Below are 16,849 nucleotides of genomic sequence, written 5' to 3' on the forward strand. Positions count from 1 at the left end.
GTTATGACTCGAGAGTAAGCCGAACACTTATTATGTGGCTGAAACCTGTTGCTAAGAGAACCGTCTATCCACACGTTAATAAAGTGAACTGGTGTTTTACGAATAGGTATCTATCCGCATAATGTTTCCGCACTGCGTATGAAGTACGGTGTTTCCCAACAGGATGTACGTGTACTCGGCAGTGAAGAAGCAATGAGACGGGCCAGCCACTTATGTGGAGCGCCGAGAACCGAGAGATCGGATCGGAAGAGACATGTCATAAACAGGAGGAGACAAGGCTCCCCGACAACGAAGGAAATATGGAAGTATTTCTTCGTATGAAGTACAAATCTGGTCACGGCGGAGTATAGAAGACGAAGTGAATTACCGCAAGGCGTAACTCGGAGACTATCTCCTTATTTCCACTGTCTGTCTCGGTACATAGGCAAGCCCAAATAATAAGAGGAAACATCTTATAAATGTCAGATGGTGGAAGGTCGATATTGGGGCGTGACTTCGGTTCAATTCCGGGCTAACAGGACCTTCCTCCCTTTCTGTCTCTCTTTTTTTTTGGCATTATCAATTAAACGCGCCGTAACACCACCAAAACAACCGACGGTACAGCTACCCTCTAAGGTTTAAGCAGGGCTTACTTCCTACCTAGATACTCGAACGGATGAAGGTAGTCAGTCTTATTACACACGAATAGGTACCGTTACGGGAAGGGTCGGGGGTTTATATGGATCCTATAGGTTAAAGGTACCTGTGTAAGTTACTGACCCTCTCTAAATGTGTGGCTACTTAAGTTATACATATGAATAGGTGTGGTACTTAAGTAGCTTATCATGCTTGGCGGGCCCCACCATTTTACTGGCAAAATAGTCATCTGTACTGGCTCCCTAGTAAAGCCCTTTAATTATCCCATTCAGTTAGTCAATGCATTTTGCTCCAGTCCAACTTCATAGATTCCACTTTCCCATAGGTTCCCAAGCTGGCCTAGGCCAGGTCATGCCCCAGACCTGTGTTTCCAAGACAGACCACTAATAAAGACCTCCACTCTGCTCGATCCCTGAGCGGCCGCACAGGCACTATCCGAAACTACTACAGAGTCCGTCCCTGCCCTGTATGTTTGTGTCGGTGGGCTTGGGACTGAGGACACAGGTTGGTGCAGTGCATAACTCCTCCCCATCGGAGGCCGTTCAGGAAGAATAAACCCATGACGCCCTCTTCTTCCCGCCAATCCACGTCGCCTTCCCTTCGTTTCACCCCTTTTGCCGCCTCCCAACGTCCCTCAACGCGTCCCAGTAGCGACAGCACTGACGGCATCGACAACGCGGACAACGACGGCCACGACGACAGTTTCCTGTCCCACCGCGACCTCGGACCCACTCCCACCGCTCCCTCCACCTCCGCGACCACCACTAGCTCGTCCCTCCCTCCCTCTTCCCATGCAATCATTTGGGATGCCTCTGATCCCCGAATACAATCGATAGGAAGCCCAGCCGAGGGGGCAAACGACATAGAGATGGAGCCGATGAAGGGGGCCGGTCACCGTCGACGCCGTAGTAGCCTCATGCAGAGCGTAGGCTCGAGCTACAACAGCAACAGCAACAACAATTCCGAGCGGGTTCCTCGCTCTCGTGATCGTGCCGACTCAATCAGGGCCCCTGGACTCGGACTCCCCGAAGAACCCAAGATTTCAGAAGAGCAGACGGACGATATGCCCCGTCATTCTCTGGACTCGGTGGACTACAGTCTTTCTGATGAAGACCTGCATGACGACGAGGAGACGGGACTTAATAAGAAGGACAAGCGGCACAAGAGGCGGAAGAGGAGGCGTAATACGCTGCTGGACCAGCGTTTCGTCAGGGGCGACGAGATTAGCGCCGAAGAGAAGAAAGAGGCCGATCACAACGTTGTCAGGAGCATTCTCGTCAACACGGCCTTGATTGTGCTCTGGTATTTCTTCTCTCTAAGCATCTCTTTGGTACGTATGCAAATATTCTCCCTCAGCATCCCCGTCGTTCTGGTGTACCATGGTGGTAACGTCCCAGTTCGGTTCTGATCTGATATGCTTCTCCATGCAGTATAACAAATGGATGTTTGACGCAGACCGGCTCAACTTCTCCTTTCCCTTATTCACAACAGCATGCCATATGCTGGTTCAATTTTTCCTTGCTGCTCTAGTTTTATATTTCGTTCCCTCACTACGGCCGAAGAATGCCTCGCGCAGCTCAGATACAGGGCCCGAAGGGTCTCCGATGTCCATATGGTTTTACCTTACAAGAGTTGGGCCCTGTGGTACGGCCACAGGCCTTGATATCGGACTAAGTAACACCTCGCTCAAATTCGTCACATTGACATTCTACAGTAAGTTTGTTGACGCAATTTAAGCAAGCCACCCACGGGTATGGATACATGATCTAACTTCGCCTCCTAGCCATGTGCAAATCATCCAACTTGGCGTTTGTATTGATCTTCGCCTTCCTCTTCCGACTAGAAGCTCCAACATGGCGACTGGTTGCCATTATAGCCACCATGACCATGGGTGTCATTCTTATGGTGTCCGGCGAAGTCGAGTTTAAGCTGGGCGGCTTCATTCTCGTCTTATCGGCCGCCTTCTTCTCTGGTTTTCGTTGGGCGCTGACCCAGATCATGCTCCTGCGAAATCCAGCTACTTCGAACCCCTTCTCCAGCATCTTCTTCCTCGCACCCGTCATGTTCGTCGTTCTCATGATCATCGCTATTCCTGTTGAGGGCTTCAGCGCCCTTTTTGACGGTTTCCGGATTCTCTACGACGAATGGGGCATCGTAACGCCCTTTTTCCTTTTGTTCCCCGGCTGCATCGCTTTTCTGATGACAGCCTCCGAGTTTGCCCTCCTCCAGAGGACTTCTGTCGTCACCCTTTCTATCGCCGGCATCTTCAAAGAGGTCATCACCATCTCTGCTGCCGCTCTAGTCTTCGACGACCAGCTCACCCCAGTCAATGCCATTGGCCTTGCTACAACGACGGTCGCTATCATCGCCTACAATTGGATTAAGATATCCAAGATGCGTCAAGATGCCCAGGAAAACGTTCGCCGCGGACACATGGGTCTCGAGGACATGACCAGTAACAGTGGTAGTGACAACGAAGATAACGCAGGCGAAGATGTTGGTCTACTCGGCCGAAACAGCTCTGAAATGGCGGAGAATCTAGTCACCGTTGATGGTGACATTCTCCCAAACCCAATGCAAGATACCCAGCAAGAGTCGCAAGAGATGCGTGCAGCGCAGGCTTTCCGAGATAAGTAACAACACTATGTCTGGCCAGGCCTGTCGGCCCCGACAACATTAGAAGATCGTGGCTGTCCATTCGGTACAGACCGAAACTCGGAGCCTTGCCAGGAGATACAGTGGCGAAATTTTCTGCCCAAAAGAAACACGACAACGAGTAAAGGAAATCAAGCAGGTCGGGTCGAAATCAGAGGTCACAAACTGGGACATATTGATATTGGGTCATGTCGGGCGAGGAATAGTTGGGATGGTGTACCTGCACAAGACTACCTTAGAGGTCACTACTCCGTCGGGTGCGAGGAGGAGCAGGTTGGTGCTGGACGGCTTTCTGAGAAACGTTTACATCCCATCGTCTTGCTATATATACATAATATGGTGATACCCAGAATACAAAGACCAGGCATTAGGTTCAAGAACTACAACTCAACGAGTCGTGGCGTATTATTATCTTCTTGAGGCTATGTACTCTCTCTCAGAGGCCTTGACAAAAAGGGTATGAAACACCAAACTCCTGCCATGCCTGAGCCCAATGTCCCTGTATATCCCCTAGGTCCTCATCATGAGCCTGTCTAGCAGCATGTAGTTTTTTGTATGCGGGATAAAATTGACCGTCAACCGAGCAATTTCAGGCCGTTCTTCGTTTTCTGGCCTGGCTTGGTCACGCCGCCGTGATGCGTAGGCCCTAAAACGGAATCGTAGCTTGCACCACCGGCGCCCTCCTGTCTACCACCCGCACCAGCCCCGCTGCCGCTCTTATGCTTCTTCCCGCCGCCGCGGCTGTCCCGACCCTTGACGTTCGTGACCTTGATCTCCGTCTTGGCTTTGCGGACGACGACGGGGTGGCTTTGGATATACTTGCCGTTCATCTCCTTGGCGGCCTGGAAGAAGTCGTCCGCGTCGCTGAAGCTGACAAAGCCATAACCCTTGGACTTGCTCGTGCGCTTGTCGCGGATGACGCGGGCCCTTTGGACTGACTGCCAGCGTGCGAATGCTTTGAGAAGCGAGTCGTCCGTTACCTCACCTGCTAGATTGCCGACGAAAAGGCGCAGGTGTGAAGGATCCCACTCTAGGAGGGAGTCATCGGTCCACTTCTTCCCGCCGCCTTCGCGGGCCACTGTCTTTTGCTTCTCCGGCGGATTGGCGGCGGCAGCGGTGGCGTCGGCTGCCGACTGGGCGGTGGGATTCGTCACCGTCGGGGCTGCGTAAATCGTGGGACCGGTCGGGCCGTTGACGTTGGTAGTGCTGTCCCTCGGGGCATAAGCGCTTTGCCATTGTGCTATTTGCGCCGCCATCTCAGGGTCGTATGATGAGTCGGCGGTTGCACTGGGAGCAGGAAAGGGGTTTCGAATCTGCGGGGTGACCGCGGGCCCGAACGTTGCTCCGTTGCGAGTTGTCGCATGGTATCCGCTTTGTTGGTAATTTGGGCGCTGGTTGTATTGATAGGACGTAGGTCGGCTCTGGTAAGGCGCTGCGCTCACTGATGAGGACGCAGGGGCTTGTGTGTAGCTCGGGTAGGAAGATGGGCCGTACTGGCCTGGAGCAGGGGGAGCCCCAGTGCCATAGCCAGGGGCGCTCGAGTATGCGGGGGGCGCTGGCGTTGAAAACGCAGGTTTGAACGAAGATTTGAAGCCCCCTTCGGTAGTGACACTGCTTGAAGCGGGCGGGCGGGCTGGCAGTGAAGGGTGAGGGGCGCCCGGAGCAGTACTAGTGTTCCTAGAGACGTTCGAAATACCTGGAGGGGGCGGGTAGGCCATGATGAATGAACTGCGGATTTGGAAGAGCGATTTGGCTTTACTGTTTGTGAAACGTACCCTCTGAGGCGCTCTCTGCTCAAATACCGCCTTCGTTCGTCAATAAGGAGGAGTGCGAGTCGAAGGAGTTGCAGGACTGCAGTACACTGTTGGAGTCTGGTGCCTGTTTACGGCTGATGATCTTGGAAAGATTGTTGAAAGGCTGGATGGGATTCTCGATGAGCTTAAGCCAAGGGCGTGGCTTTTGTAGGTCACGTGAGGAGTCAAGCCACATTCTGACTAACGATCCGACCTCTGCCATTCTTCACTGAAAATACAGCGCTGGGTACGAATAGTTATTCTACGTATGTCTCTACCTATAAATCTCTAGATACAGAGTAGTGTCGTTCGAAACCTTTTCTACAAGTTATGTGTCTGGGTGAAACACGCGTATGTACTTACGTGCTGCATACACCTACATTACCTACCTTATGTAAGTTCACAGGCAAAACACGCCACAAGGATATTATCCATTAATTACCCGGCTAACTCAGTTTATTGGGAAAGTCAAATACACGGTAATTATTTTGTACTTAGTCCGTGTTAAGTTAGCAAACGTGGAAGAAGTAATTACCCAATATTGTGTATTATATTCTTGTACGTGTATAACGTATAAGAATTAGTTGGGGTTATGGTCATCAACCCCAGTCGCGGCTCTGCTTTCTGGTTCAAGCAGTTCCGTGAATTCCTTGATAAATAACGAGCCAACCAACCTGGTTTCGAGGCTGCCAAAAAAACACATTCATCTCGACTACGGCGTACGGACAAGAATTGGATGCTCGGGTGTCTCTCCCGCTATTGCCGCCATTCAGTACGTAGCCGGAAGTAGCGGCCCAGCCAGAGGATCAACCAACCTGGCCGTGCGAAATTTGAAGTTGCGACATTTTCTCTCCTTTACCCGTGGAGCGGGGAATCCCACGGAGATGAGATGACTGCAGGTAATCAATCTTCGCGACTTCTGCGTCCGAGTCCGACAGAGGGGCCGTGGATTCCGCTTTTTGCAACAACACGAGCCAATTAGAAATGATGATTCGAACCGCTTTTGACTACCATCATAATTTCGAACCGCTTGGATTACACACATAGTCCGGTCACAGAGGAAAACAGAAAGGCCGGCATGTGGTCGACGGCGGACATGCAGTATAGATTTTGCCACGAGCGTAAATTTCCGATATGAGAGCGATCCAGCACAGTTCCAATCGCACGAAGTACGAATTATGTTGGCTGGGAGAAGTTGCTTGGCATGAGGTATTGGTGACAACTGCCCCTCCCCTCCTATCTTTGTGTAAGCACGTAATTTTCGTACTCGCCATGTAATGTAGGCAGGGCATAGGACTTGAGCGTCTTGGATCCTCCGGCAGAGGACGAACTGGTTATATATCCACGGGCATTGTTGAAGACGCATGATGGCATATGAAGCTTTTCTATACGTAAGTACCTAGGTACAGCGCTGAATGTACGAATAGCATGTACCTACTGTGTGTTTGGAAGGGGAGGGGATGGAGGGGCAAATGACACCCCACCGATCCCGAAACACCACTATGGTTACGAGGACGCTGAGTGAGAAGACAGCGTGGGTTGTATGTAAACCTCCCCCACTGAGCGCCCCATGTCTTCCGGCGGCTCCGTCGCCCGTAATACTCTGAAGGTACTTGCCGAATACATATGTTCAATGTTTAACCTCAGTCTTATTATAGGAATGATTGGGGCGCATTTCTCACGGAGTAAATCTGGCTTTTTTGCGGGTTCAGTACGCAACGCAATCAACATCCAAATATCTCAGCAATATCACGAAGTGTGTGCAGCTCTGGTAATATCTCAGAGGTCTCCGGAGTAGTACATCGAAACAAGAGCGCAAGACTCATCCATATGTAAACTTTGAACACTAACGTAGGGCATAAAAAGGTTGAGCTACCCGAGTATGAAGCCAGCAACCTGACTGAAGACAGATATATGTCTGAAGTCACTATCAGGGTTCCTGATTGAAGAGTCGTTGAAGGCACCGAACGCGATATGAAGTTTACTCAAACGTCAAGCAATGCCGTATGGAAGGCATCGAATGTTCAGGTAGAATGAATTATAACCTCCGTGTTCCCTGGACATCCTCCAGCAACCCTTCTAGTTAACTGGTATGCTTTCGTGACACGACTGCAAGCAGATTGGCAACACCGCGCGTACTTTGTGCATATCAAGCTTTTGACGCCTTGTTGGTGGAAAGAGATAGGACCCAACAAAATTATTTGCTAGCGGGAGCCTTTTCAGGGAAGACCGTTCCCGAGTTCCACCAGCAGCCTGGATCGGGCTTGGAGAACACACATTGTAACAAACGTGAGCGTAAATTTTGAAGTTCCCATTCAATCGACTAGACTGGACGAGGTAGGCAGCTGTGGGGGTCCGTCGTAGACGGGAAGACGATCTCCACGCCCCGAGATTTCATACTGTATTAACTTGTTGCCTTTTACTCCCCCCCGTCTCGACTGAGTGTGTACCGTTAAGGTATCCCTTACCTCTCGTTGACGGTAGTGGGGCTGGTACCAGTCCTGAAAGGCGATACTTTATAATAATAGCTTAACCCCTCCCCCTCCTTCCCCTCCCCCCTCTTCCTCGTCCCCTCTCCCGATTTCACTTCTTTTTTTTTCCCACGATAAAGAACCAAGCTTCCCATATCCTTCTCCTGTCCTGGCACTCCGATCCAAGAAGAATCTCGTCACCGCGTCTTCCTCCACATCACCACCATGTCTGGCCCCGTGTAAGTTCCGTCCTAATCTCCGACGTCATCATTCCTCACCAGTGCGAACATGGACGCATGCTGACTAGGTGGAAAGTGCGGATCTTGGCCTTATTGGCCTCGCTGTCATGTAAGTTGATTCTGCTTCCATTGTCGCCTTGTTTTAGGAGAACGCTCCGTGCGCTAAACAGAATGCTGTACCTTCCAGGGGACAGAACATCATCCTTAACATGGCCGACCATGGCTACACCATTGCCGCCTTCAACCGAACTGTGGCAAAAGTCGACCGGTTTCTCGAGAACGAGGCCAAGGGCAAGTCCATTGTTGGCGCCCACTCTATCGAGGAGTTCGTCTCCAAGCTCAAGAAGCCTCGCCGTGTGATGCTCCTGGTCCAGGCTGGCAAAGCTGTGGACGACTACATCGAGACCCTCATTCCCCTCCTGGAGAGCGGTGACATCATCATTGATGGTGGCAACTCCCACTTCCCCGACTCCAACCGCCGTACGCAGTACTGCGCTAGCAAGGGCCTCCGTTTCGTGGGCTCTGGTGTCTCCGGAGGCGAGGAGGGTGCGCGCTACGGCCCGTCTCTGATGCCCGGTGGCAATGAGGAGGCCTGGCCTTATCTCAAGGACATCTTCCAGGCGATTGCGGCCAAGAGCGATGGCGAGGCTTGCTGCGACTGGGTAGGCGACGAGGGTGCTGGTCACTACGTCAAGATGGTCCACAACGGCATTGAGTATGGCGACATGCAACTTATCTGCGAGGTAAGGCGCCTTCCCAACCGCTCCTAGCAGACTATGCGGCACATACTGACAGCACGGACAGGCGTATGACATCATGAAGCGTGGCCTGGGCATGTCCAGCAAGGAGATGGGCGATGTCTTTGCCAAGTGGAACAACGGTGTACTGGACTCGTTCCTGGTCGAGATCACCCGTGATATTCTCTACTTCAACGACGACGACGGCACTCCTCTCGTCGAGAAGATCCTCGACAAGGCGGGTCAGAAGGGCACCGGAAAGTGGACTGCGGTCAACGCCCTCGATCTCGGCCAGCCCGTTACCCTCATTGCCGAGGCCGTCCTGGCCCGCTGCTTGTCCGCCATCAAGGATGAGCGCACCAAGGCCTCTCAAGTCCTTGAGTATGTAGGAAGGAGCAACAAGTTCGAGGGCAACAGGGAGGAGTTCCTCGATGACCTGGAGCAGGCTCTATACGCCTCCAAGATCATCTCCTATGCTCAGGGCTTCATGCTGATGCAGGAGGTTCGTTCCTCCGAACCGCCCCCTTTCTTTCACCCTTGTCTATATGTCATTCAGTACTAACCTTCTCCTCTCGCAATCAGGCGGCTAAGGAGTACGGCTGGAAGCTGAACAAGCCCTCGATTGCGCTCATGTGGCGTGGTGGTTGCATCATTCGATCAGTTTTCCTGAAGGATATCACCTCAGCTTATCGTAACAATCCCGACTTGGAGAATCTGCTGTTCGACGACTTCTTCAACAAGGCCATCCACAAGGCTCAGCCCGGCTGGAGAGACGCTGTTGCTAAGGCGGCGCTGCTCGGCATTCCGGCCCCGGCCTTCTCGACCGCCCTTTCCTGGTTCGACGGCTACCGCACGAAGGACCTGCCCGCCAACCTGCTGCAGGCTCAGCGCGACTACTTCGGTGCCCACACCTTCCGCGTCAAGCCTGAGGCGGCAACCGAGAAATACCCCGTGGACAAGGACATTCACGTTAACTGGACCGGTCGTGGTGGAAATGTGTCCGCATCCACTTACCAGGCGTAAAATTGTTTATTCATAATTTGGGAAGAACGGGAACTAAGAATATAGGCCTTGTTAGTTGCAAAATGGGCAATGAGATGGGATAGTACCCACGCCCTGTTCAATTGTTTTAAGACGAGCATATTCAGACGGGGGTATTTGAATAAGGGCCAAATGGATCCGAGATGAATGCACTCAGCTTTAGGTAAGGCAGGTAGCTGTCGGCTGGCTAAAGTTAGTTACTCCGTACTCTGCTCACCTGGCCTTCTGGTATCTCGACTCTGCGGATCGTAGCACCGCCTGCCTTGATGCCACGACGAGGTCGTCCCGTCTCCTTGGGGTTTCATCGATAGTGGGCGTGTTACTGAAGAATTGTACTCCGTATAAGAACCTTGACGGTTTGGCAGGTGGGGCGCAGAAAGGGGGGGCGAGTCGAAATAGCACAAAATTCCTGCGTAAGGCACTTGTCAGAATAATCGGGTTAAGGTACGGTACACGCGGAATTATCTAGGTATATTCTATTCCTCTAGACTAAGAGTACCTTATATATCTCCGTGCGATATATACCTTATACTAAGCTATAGGTACGGAGTGGCCCGTGCTAAGTACCGGAGGTCGCAGGTTATATATAATGTGTCCCTGTAGTTATATTATTCCTATATATCTATACTTATTTTCCCCTATTTTTCTTAATAGTTAAATATCCTCGTGAAGTTATCGTATAGGCACACGGACCACGACGTGGTCCATAGGGGATCTAAGGGGGATCCACGCTATAACTAAGGGCTTCGGATATAACAGGGGCGGATACCGGAAAAGACCGGATAGAATCTAAATAACTTAGTACCCATAACAGAGTCTTCACCACCTAAATTAAGGGTATAAGAGACTCTCCTAGATATAACTTAATATAATATATACACACAAGATTTCTGCTCTACTAAGTTAATTAGTTAAGTGTCTATTTAATGTGCGATAGTTATAAGCTCGGTTTATAATGCCTAAAACGATAGATATTAATAAGGCTACCCCTATTCTACTATAAAGAAGCAATCACGTCTATATAAGCACTCTTAAATAGCTACTATCGACCTAATCAGAGCAACCTACCTATTAATCAACTAACCGATAAACGATAATCTAGTAAAGATATCTTCTAACGTATCCAACGCCAAATAGAAGGCGGCCGCTACTACCCTTATTAACTAAAGGGATTAGGCAGTTTAGGAGCGCGCTATACGCGGTAAATCGGCCTCCTACTAGGATAACTACCTTAATCTAAAGCTAAACGATAAGGAGGCTAACGCCTATCTCCTCCCTATACCTATACCACCTAACGTTTATAAATATAAAGCCCTCGCCGTGGACCCTAACGCGGAGGAGGCTATAGCCACTACTATCACGGCTACTCCGTTTTCCACTATCACGCTAAAAGGCGATAAGGCCACGGATACTATAGAATCCACGGCTACCACGGCCGCTACCACGACTACTAGTAAGAAGAAAACGGCCGCCCGCCGTAAGGCCACGGCTATAGCCGTAATAAAAGAGCTCCTAACCAGGACGCCCACGTCTATTAACGACCTCTCTAAAAAGGGGCGTACATACTACCTATAAGACCGCCGTGTATACCGCGAGGAAAAGGCAGACTACGACGCGTAGTAGAAGGAATTTAACGAGGTATATTCCTATATTAAAGGAACTATTCATATTATATTATATAACCTCCTCGCCTAGCTATAGGACGATACCGTAAATAACCTATAGGCCTAGATTACCCTCCTACACGCGCACGTAGGACTAATACCTATAGACCTCCGTAAGGAAGCCCTAGTCCTATACCGATAATACACCACGCCTATAAAGGCTATACCTAAGGATATAGACGCCTAGGTAGTAAGCTAGAAAACAGCGATAATATACTATAAATATATAGGTATCGTGGAGCTATTAAGCGCGGACTATTAGGCGGAAGACGCTTTAAAAGCTATTAGATCTATCGCCTAGGAATAGAGTAATAACTACCTAGTAAATAACTACGATAAGATTACGGAAAACGAGCTAAAGATTAACGACTTCGTAAAGGCTCTACGTGCGGTTCTTAGTAATATAAAGAGCCTATAATCCACTGCTATAAAGCCTAGAGTTAGAAGAGGCACCTTTAATACTCTTAAGAACCTCCCCGATACTAAGGATACTACTAATAACGATAATAATAAGAAGCGCCATTATAGTAATATATCTGTAAAGGCTATCCCTCCTATAATAAGGAGGCCTTATAAGATATATAAGAATACCTATACTACCGCCGCCTATTAGTACGTAAGGCCGGATATACGCCCTTATACCTGGCATAGCCGTGAAGATATTATAAAGGTCGCGGAAAAGAAAATACGTATTTATAGCTTTAAAAGCCGCGTAGATACCGCGATATAGAAGAGGCGGGAAGCAGTAGCTACCACCGCTAATAAGATAGAGGAAGTCTAGGAAGATTAACTCTATAATACTACGCCTACTACTATAGTTTATAAAGACCTATCCGTTACCGCGACGGGGAGACTAGGAGCCCCCCTAACCTAAGGGGTAACGCGTTATCGTATAACGACACTATTAAGATTATAATAAGAATAAGGGATATCCCTTTTTATTAACTAAGCTAAAGCGCTATTATACTACGCGATCCTAGACTTAGGATCGTTAATCTATATCTTTAATAATTAAGGCCGTTTTACGGCTATTAGACTACCTATAGTTAATTTATTAACGCTTTAGGTGGGTATTTATAAGGCTCCTATCCTCGGATACGGAGACGTTAAGCTATATATATAATCCCTAATGGGCACGAAGAGGCTATTACGCCTCCGTGATATCGTATACTATAAGAAATTCGTCACTAATATCGTCTTGGAATACTAGCTACGCCTATAAGGCTACCGCTAGGATACCGTAAATAACACTATTATTAGCTCCACTAATAACCGGCCTATCTATAAGCTACTAGATATCTATAGCTAGTATATAATTAAGCGCGCAGAAGCCACGGCCGCTACCGTATTCGCGGTCTTAGTAAGGTATCCCCGCGATAACCTGTATAGAAGATTACGATAACCGCGGTAACCGTAGAAGACTACGGTATAACGGTAGCACGAACGTCTTAGCTATTACGGCACCGATACTCTTATAAAGATTATTAACGCTACTTAGGGGGTAAAGATAAAGGGACCTCGTATAACGGACTATAACACGTATAGATAATTATAAATACCTATATAGATCCGGCAGATACTATCCCTTTACCCGTTAAAGCCCGGAGAGGCCCTGGCTATTAATGTTTATAATCTAGAAGAGGCGGAGCCGTTAGCAGGCGGCCTATATAAGTCTATTATATTCGTTATAGACGTGTATATAGATTATACGTGGGATTACTACTTATAGAAGAGAGACTAAGGCTTTATCCTGCACGCGTTAAAAGACGTTTTTACCTTACTTAAGACCTAATTCGACGTCCGGCTATATATCCTATAAGCCGATGCCAAGATATTTTAGTACCTAGAAGTCGTTACTTTCCTCGCTGCTAAGGGGGTAAAAGGCTAGCCGTTAGCATTATATTTATAGGATTAAAACGGCGTTATAGAACGGATTAAAGGTATAGTTAAAAGAAGGACGAGGGCTATAAGGATTAGAGCTAATCTGCCTATATCTATCTAGCCTAAGATCTTTAAGACTACTATATATCTGTATAATAGAACGCTATAATATATTAACGACTAGCGAACGCTATATAAAGGCCTACGCAGCTATTAACCTAACCTTACGCACCTATAAGCTTACGGCTATAAAGCCTTTATAAAAACGCGCGATGCCTAAGCTAAAAGAAACCGCCTATAAAGGCTAGAACCAAAGGTATAGATTGGTTATCACATTGGATACTAATCCTCGAATAGCTTCCGTATTTAGCTACTATACCTAACGGATATTATTACCACGAGAGACGTAGTCTTTAACGAAGATAAGATATTTAATAGCAGGATTAAAACGCTATAAGCTATAGCTTCCGCTAAGACAATCGGGGAACGCTTATAATCTATCCGTATTACCTAATCTAATAAGATCGCGAATAGGCTACTATTAAGGGGTATAGCCGTAGACATATTAGATCTTAAGTCGGAAGACTCTAACGCCACCGCTATTACTACGGGTAAAGGTAACGCTACCGCTACTACTACGGATAAAGGCGAGGCTATCGCTATTACTATAAGAGAGGCTATTACTATTACTATAGACTATACCGCTATTACTACGGGTACCGCTATTACTACGGGTACCGCTATTACTACGGATACTGCTATTACTATAGGAGAAGACTATACTACCGCTATTATTACGGGTAAAGACGACATTACCGCTATTACTACAGATAAAGGCGAGGCCGTCGCTATTACTACGAGAGAGGCTACTACTATTACTATAGATAAGGTTCTAAATCTATAGTCTAATAACTAGGCTATAGATTTAGAACCTCGTAACTCTAACGCTACCGCTATTATTATGGGAAAGGCTACCGCTATTACTACGGACACTTTACGGTTTACTACTATAAGGTTTAAACCGTTTCCCACGCCTTTAATATCCCCGAAAGATCCCGTACGCGCGTTCCTTATAGCGTTAGCGGTGGTTAGGGGAATTAAGGTGGAAGAACACGATAACCACTAACGGATAGCCGCGGATACCCTTAAGGGGGTGCCTATCCGCCGCACGCCTATCGGCCGCGCGCCTATCTATCGCGAGAACTATCGTAAGTCTATACACGACTAAGAAGGTCTAGAACGATAACGCCTAAAAGGCGTTCTTTAACGCTAGCAGGACTTATAACCCTATACGCACGAGGAAGTAAGCTATTAACGACAGCAATATCGGTACTATAGATCCCCCTTATATCTCCTAGCCACTATCGTATATAACCTGCGAGGATCTCCCGCCTCCACTAAACTACCACCGCGATATACGCCTTTACCCGTTACGGGAGCAGTAGTTATAGGCCGAGGGGGAATACCTTAAGGGGTACTGATAGATAGACTGCTAGTAGGAGGTAAGTAGTGATTAGGCTAATAAGTAATAAGTCCTCGTCTATAGATAGGTATACACCTATAAATTGAATAAGGAGGGCACCCTCCTTAAGTATAAGGCACGCCTTATAGTCAGAGGGGATTAATAAAAACGGTTAAAGACTAAAGATAACTACGCCGTAACGCTAGCCTCGCGGTCCTTCTATATACTAATAGCGATCGCCGCCCGATTTAACCTAGAGATAAGGCAGTTCAACGCTATTAACGCGTTCGTTAACGCTAGCCTTAAGGAAGAGGTGTTTATAAAGATACCGTAAGGCTACGAAGTACTAGGTAAGGTCCTGCTACTACGGAAAGCCCTCTTCGGTTTAAGGGTATCGCTACTACTATAGTAAGAGGAATTTAGCGGTACACTATAGAGGATAGGCTTTATAGCCGTCCCTAATAACCCCTATATTATAATCCCCGACGGTTTAATCCTATTCTTCTACGTTAACGATATCGGACTTATATACTATAGAGACCGTAAGACAGACGCCGACGACCTCGAGGCTGCCCTTAAGCGAAGCTATAGGTTATTAGGAGGCGAAGAAATTCGTTAGTTCCTAGGAATTAAGGTCCTAAGGGATAGAGCCACCCGTAGGTTATTATAATCCTCCTATATAGAGAAGATCGCGGTTAAATACTACGCAGATATACTCTGCCGAAAACCATTAAAGGTCCTATTATCTACAGAGCCGGTAATGCCCCGAGACGGCACCCGCGCGTCGATTCCCGAGGTCCGTTAGTATTAGGGAATAATCGGTTCTATCCTATACGCCGCTATCGTAATAAGACCCGATATCGCGTTCGCCTACTTAAAGCTTTTCTAATATAACGTTGACCCCTCTTCTAACCACCTTAAGAGGGCTTAATAAGTACTGCTATTCCTATACTATATAAGACACCACTGCTTAGAATTCGGTGGGGATAGACTCTTTCTAATAGTAAGCGACGCGTCCTTTAGGGATAATCCAGACCGTAAGAGCTTATAAGGATATACGATAAAGCTTTTCGGCGGCACCGTTAACTAGAAGGCGGGTAAATAACCGACGGTCACGATATCGTTAATAAAGTCGGAACTACTCGCTTTTACCGAGGTAGCTAAGGAGACGCTATTCGTTAGCCGGATATTAAGGGATTTAGAGCTTCGGCTAGACTAATAATAGCTATAGCTATACTACGATAATTAATAGACTATTAACCTCGTTAATAAGAAGGCATAACGCCTGCGAATAAGGCTACGGCACGTCGATATTTATAATTAGTAGGCGCGTTAGTTAGTATAGCAGGGCCTCTTTAAGGTCACGTACGTTAATACGAAGGAGATAATCGCGGACGGTTTAACGAAGGTATTACCGGAGGCAGGAATTAAAAGACTATAGTAATAGCTTAATTTAACGGATTAAAAGGACCGTATCGAGTGGTCTAAACGACTACACGAAGAGATTAAACGCGCTAAAGCCACGGCCGTAGTAATAACGAAGGCCCCCGAGGGTGTAGTAGATCCAATAGATATAGATCCGATTAAATAGATCCGGCTAATCAGGATCGAGGAACTAATTAAGATGGAATTAAATTAAACAGTTAAATAGGGCGGATTTAGATCTCTTTTACGAGGGCGTTTTCCCCTGACTGTTAATTTTACGATGAAAAAGTTAAGAGCGTTTAGTTTAAACCGAAGCCTCTAATTAGTTAGTTAACCTGAGAAGACTCACCTTAACTAAGGGGGTATATTATATAGGCAGGACCACGATATAGCCTATAGGGGATCTAGGGGGGATCCACTCTATAACTAAGGGCTCCGGATATCAGGGACTTCGGGCATCAGGATATAATAAGGGTGGATACCGGAAAAGACCGGATAGGATCCAAATGATATAGTACCCATAACGGAGTCTTCACCACCCAAATTAAGGGCATAAGAGACTCTCCTAGATGTAACTTAACATAATACACACACACGAGATTTCTGCTCTACTAAGTTAATCATTCAAGTGCCTATTTGACGTGCGACAGCTGCGTCAACTCTTTTTCCTGCCAATAATCAACGAAGCACCTGGTAGCCCTTAATAGCCTATTCGCGAACGCGAAAAGTAGTTCGAAGACGCGAAGACGTATCTCGAGTTCACTCCAAGTCGACCAATTAGTTACCCATCCACTCTCTTTTTAAGCCTCCAGGACGACATCGCGCTTTACGGGTTTGCGGTCACC

At 47.9% G+C, this 16,849-nt stretch overlaps 3 protein-coding genes across 3 annotated transcripts; 2 read left to right on the forward strand and 1 right to left on the reverse strand.

The window, feature by feature from the left end:
* Positions 1–966: 966 nt before the first annotated feature.
* SODALDRAFT_334507 (solute carrier family 35 member C2) lies at positions 967–3,735 on the forward strand. The gene is made up of 3 exons (XM_028612233.1): positions 967–1,966; positions 2,067–2,349; positions 2,420–3,735. The coding sequence occupies exons 1-3, from the start codon at positions 1,196–1,198 to the stop codon at positions 3,271–3,273; spliced, it is 1,908 nt and encodes a 635-aa protein (XP_028465215.1). The 5' UTR covers positions 967–1,195; the 3' UTR covers positions 3,274–3,735.
* SODALDRAFT_334508 (RNA-binding domain-containing protein) lies at positions 3,666–5,135 on the reverse strand. The gene has a single exon (XM_028612234.1). The coding sequence runs from the start codon at positions 5,007–5,009 to the stop codon at positions 3,867–3,869; it is 1,143 nt and encodes a 380-aa protein (XP_028465216.1). The 5' UTR covers positions 5,010–5,135; the 3' UTR covers positions 3,666–3,866.
* A 2,564-nt stretch (positions 5,136–7,699) lies between these two features.
* On the forward strand, positions 7,700–10,052 carry SODALDRAFT_196009 (6-phosphogluconate dehydrogenase). Its single transcript, XM_028607169.1, has 5 exons — positions 7,700–7,794; positions 7,871–7,903; positions 7,982–8,537; positions 8,599–9,033; positions 9,114–10,052. The coding sequence occupies exons 1-5, from the start codon at positions 7,781–7,783 to the stop codon at positions 9,552–9,554; spliced, it is 1,479 nt and encodes a 492-aa protein (XP_028465217.1). The 5' UTR covers positions 7,700–7,780; the 3' UTR covers positions 9,555–10,052.
* The last annotated feature ends 6,797 nt before the right edge of the window (positions 10,053–16,849 follow it).

Source organism: Sodiomyces alkalinus (assembly GCF_003711515.1).
Source record: "Sodiomyces alkalinus F11 unplaced genomic scaffold SODALscaffold_7, whole genome shotgun sequence".
NCBI lineage: Eukaryota > Fungi > Ascomycota > Sordariomycetes > Glomerellales > Plectosphaerellaceae > Sodiomyces > Sodiomyces alkalinus.

Excerpts from the sequence above, each read along its gene's own strand:
- SODALDRAFT_334508 (XM_028612234.1), bottom strand. The coding sequence starts at position 5,009 with ATGGCCTACCCGCCCCCTCCAGGTATTTCGAACGTCTCTAGGAACACT.
- SODALDRAFT_334507 (XM_028612233.1), top strand. The coding sequence starts at position 1,196 with ATGACGCCCTCTTCTTCCCGCCAATCCACGTCGCCTTCCCTTCGTTTC. Across the intron at positions 1,967-2,066 it reads TCTCTCTAAGCATCTCTTTG|TATAACAAATGGATGTTTGA; the intron begins GTACGTATGCAA and ends TTCTCCATGCAG. Across the intron at positions 2,350-2,419 it reads CGTCACATTGACATTCTACA|CCATGTGCAAATCATCCAAC; the intron begins GTAAGTTTGTTG and ends TTCGCCTCCTAG.
- SODALDRAFT_196009 (XM_028607169.1), top strand. Across the intron at positions 7,904-7,981 it reads CTTATTGGCCTCGCTGTCAT|GGGACAGAACATCATCCTTA; the intron begins GTAAGTTGATTC and ends TGTACCTTCCAG. Across the intron at positions 9,034-9,113 it reads GCTTCATGCTGATGCAGGAG|GCGGCTAAGGAGTACGGCTG; the intron begins GTTCGTTCCTCC and ends TCTCGCAATCAG.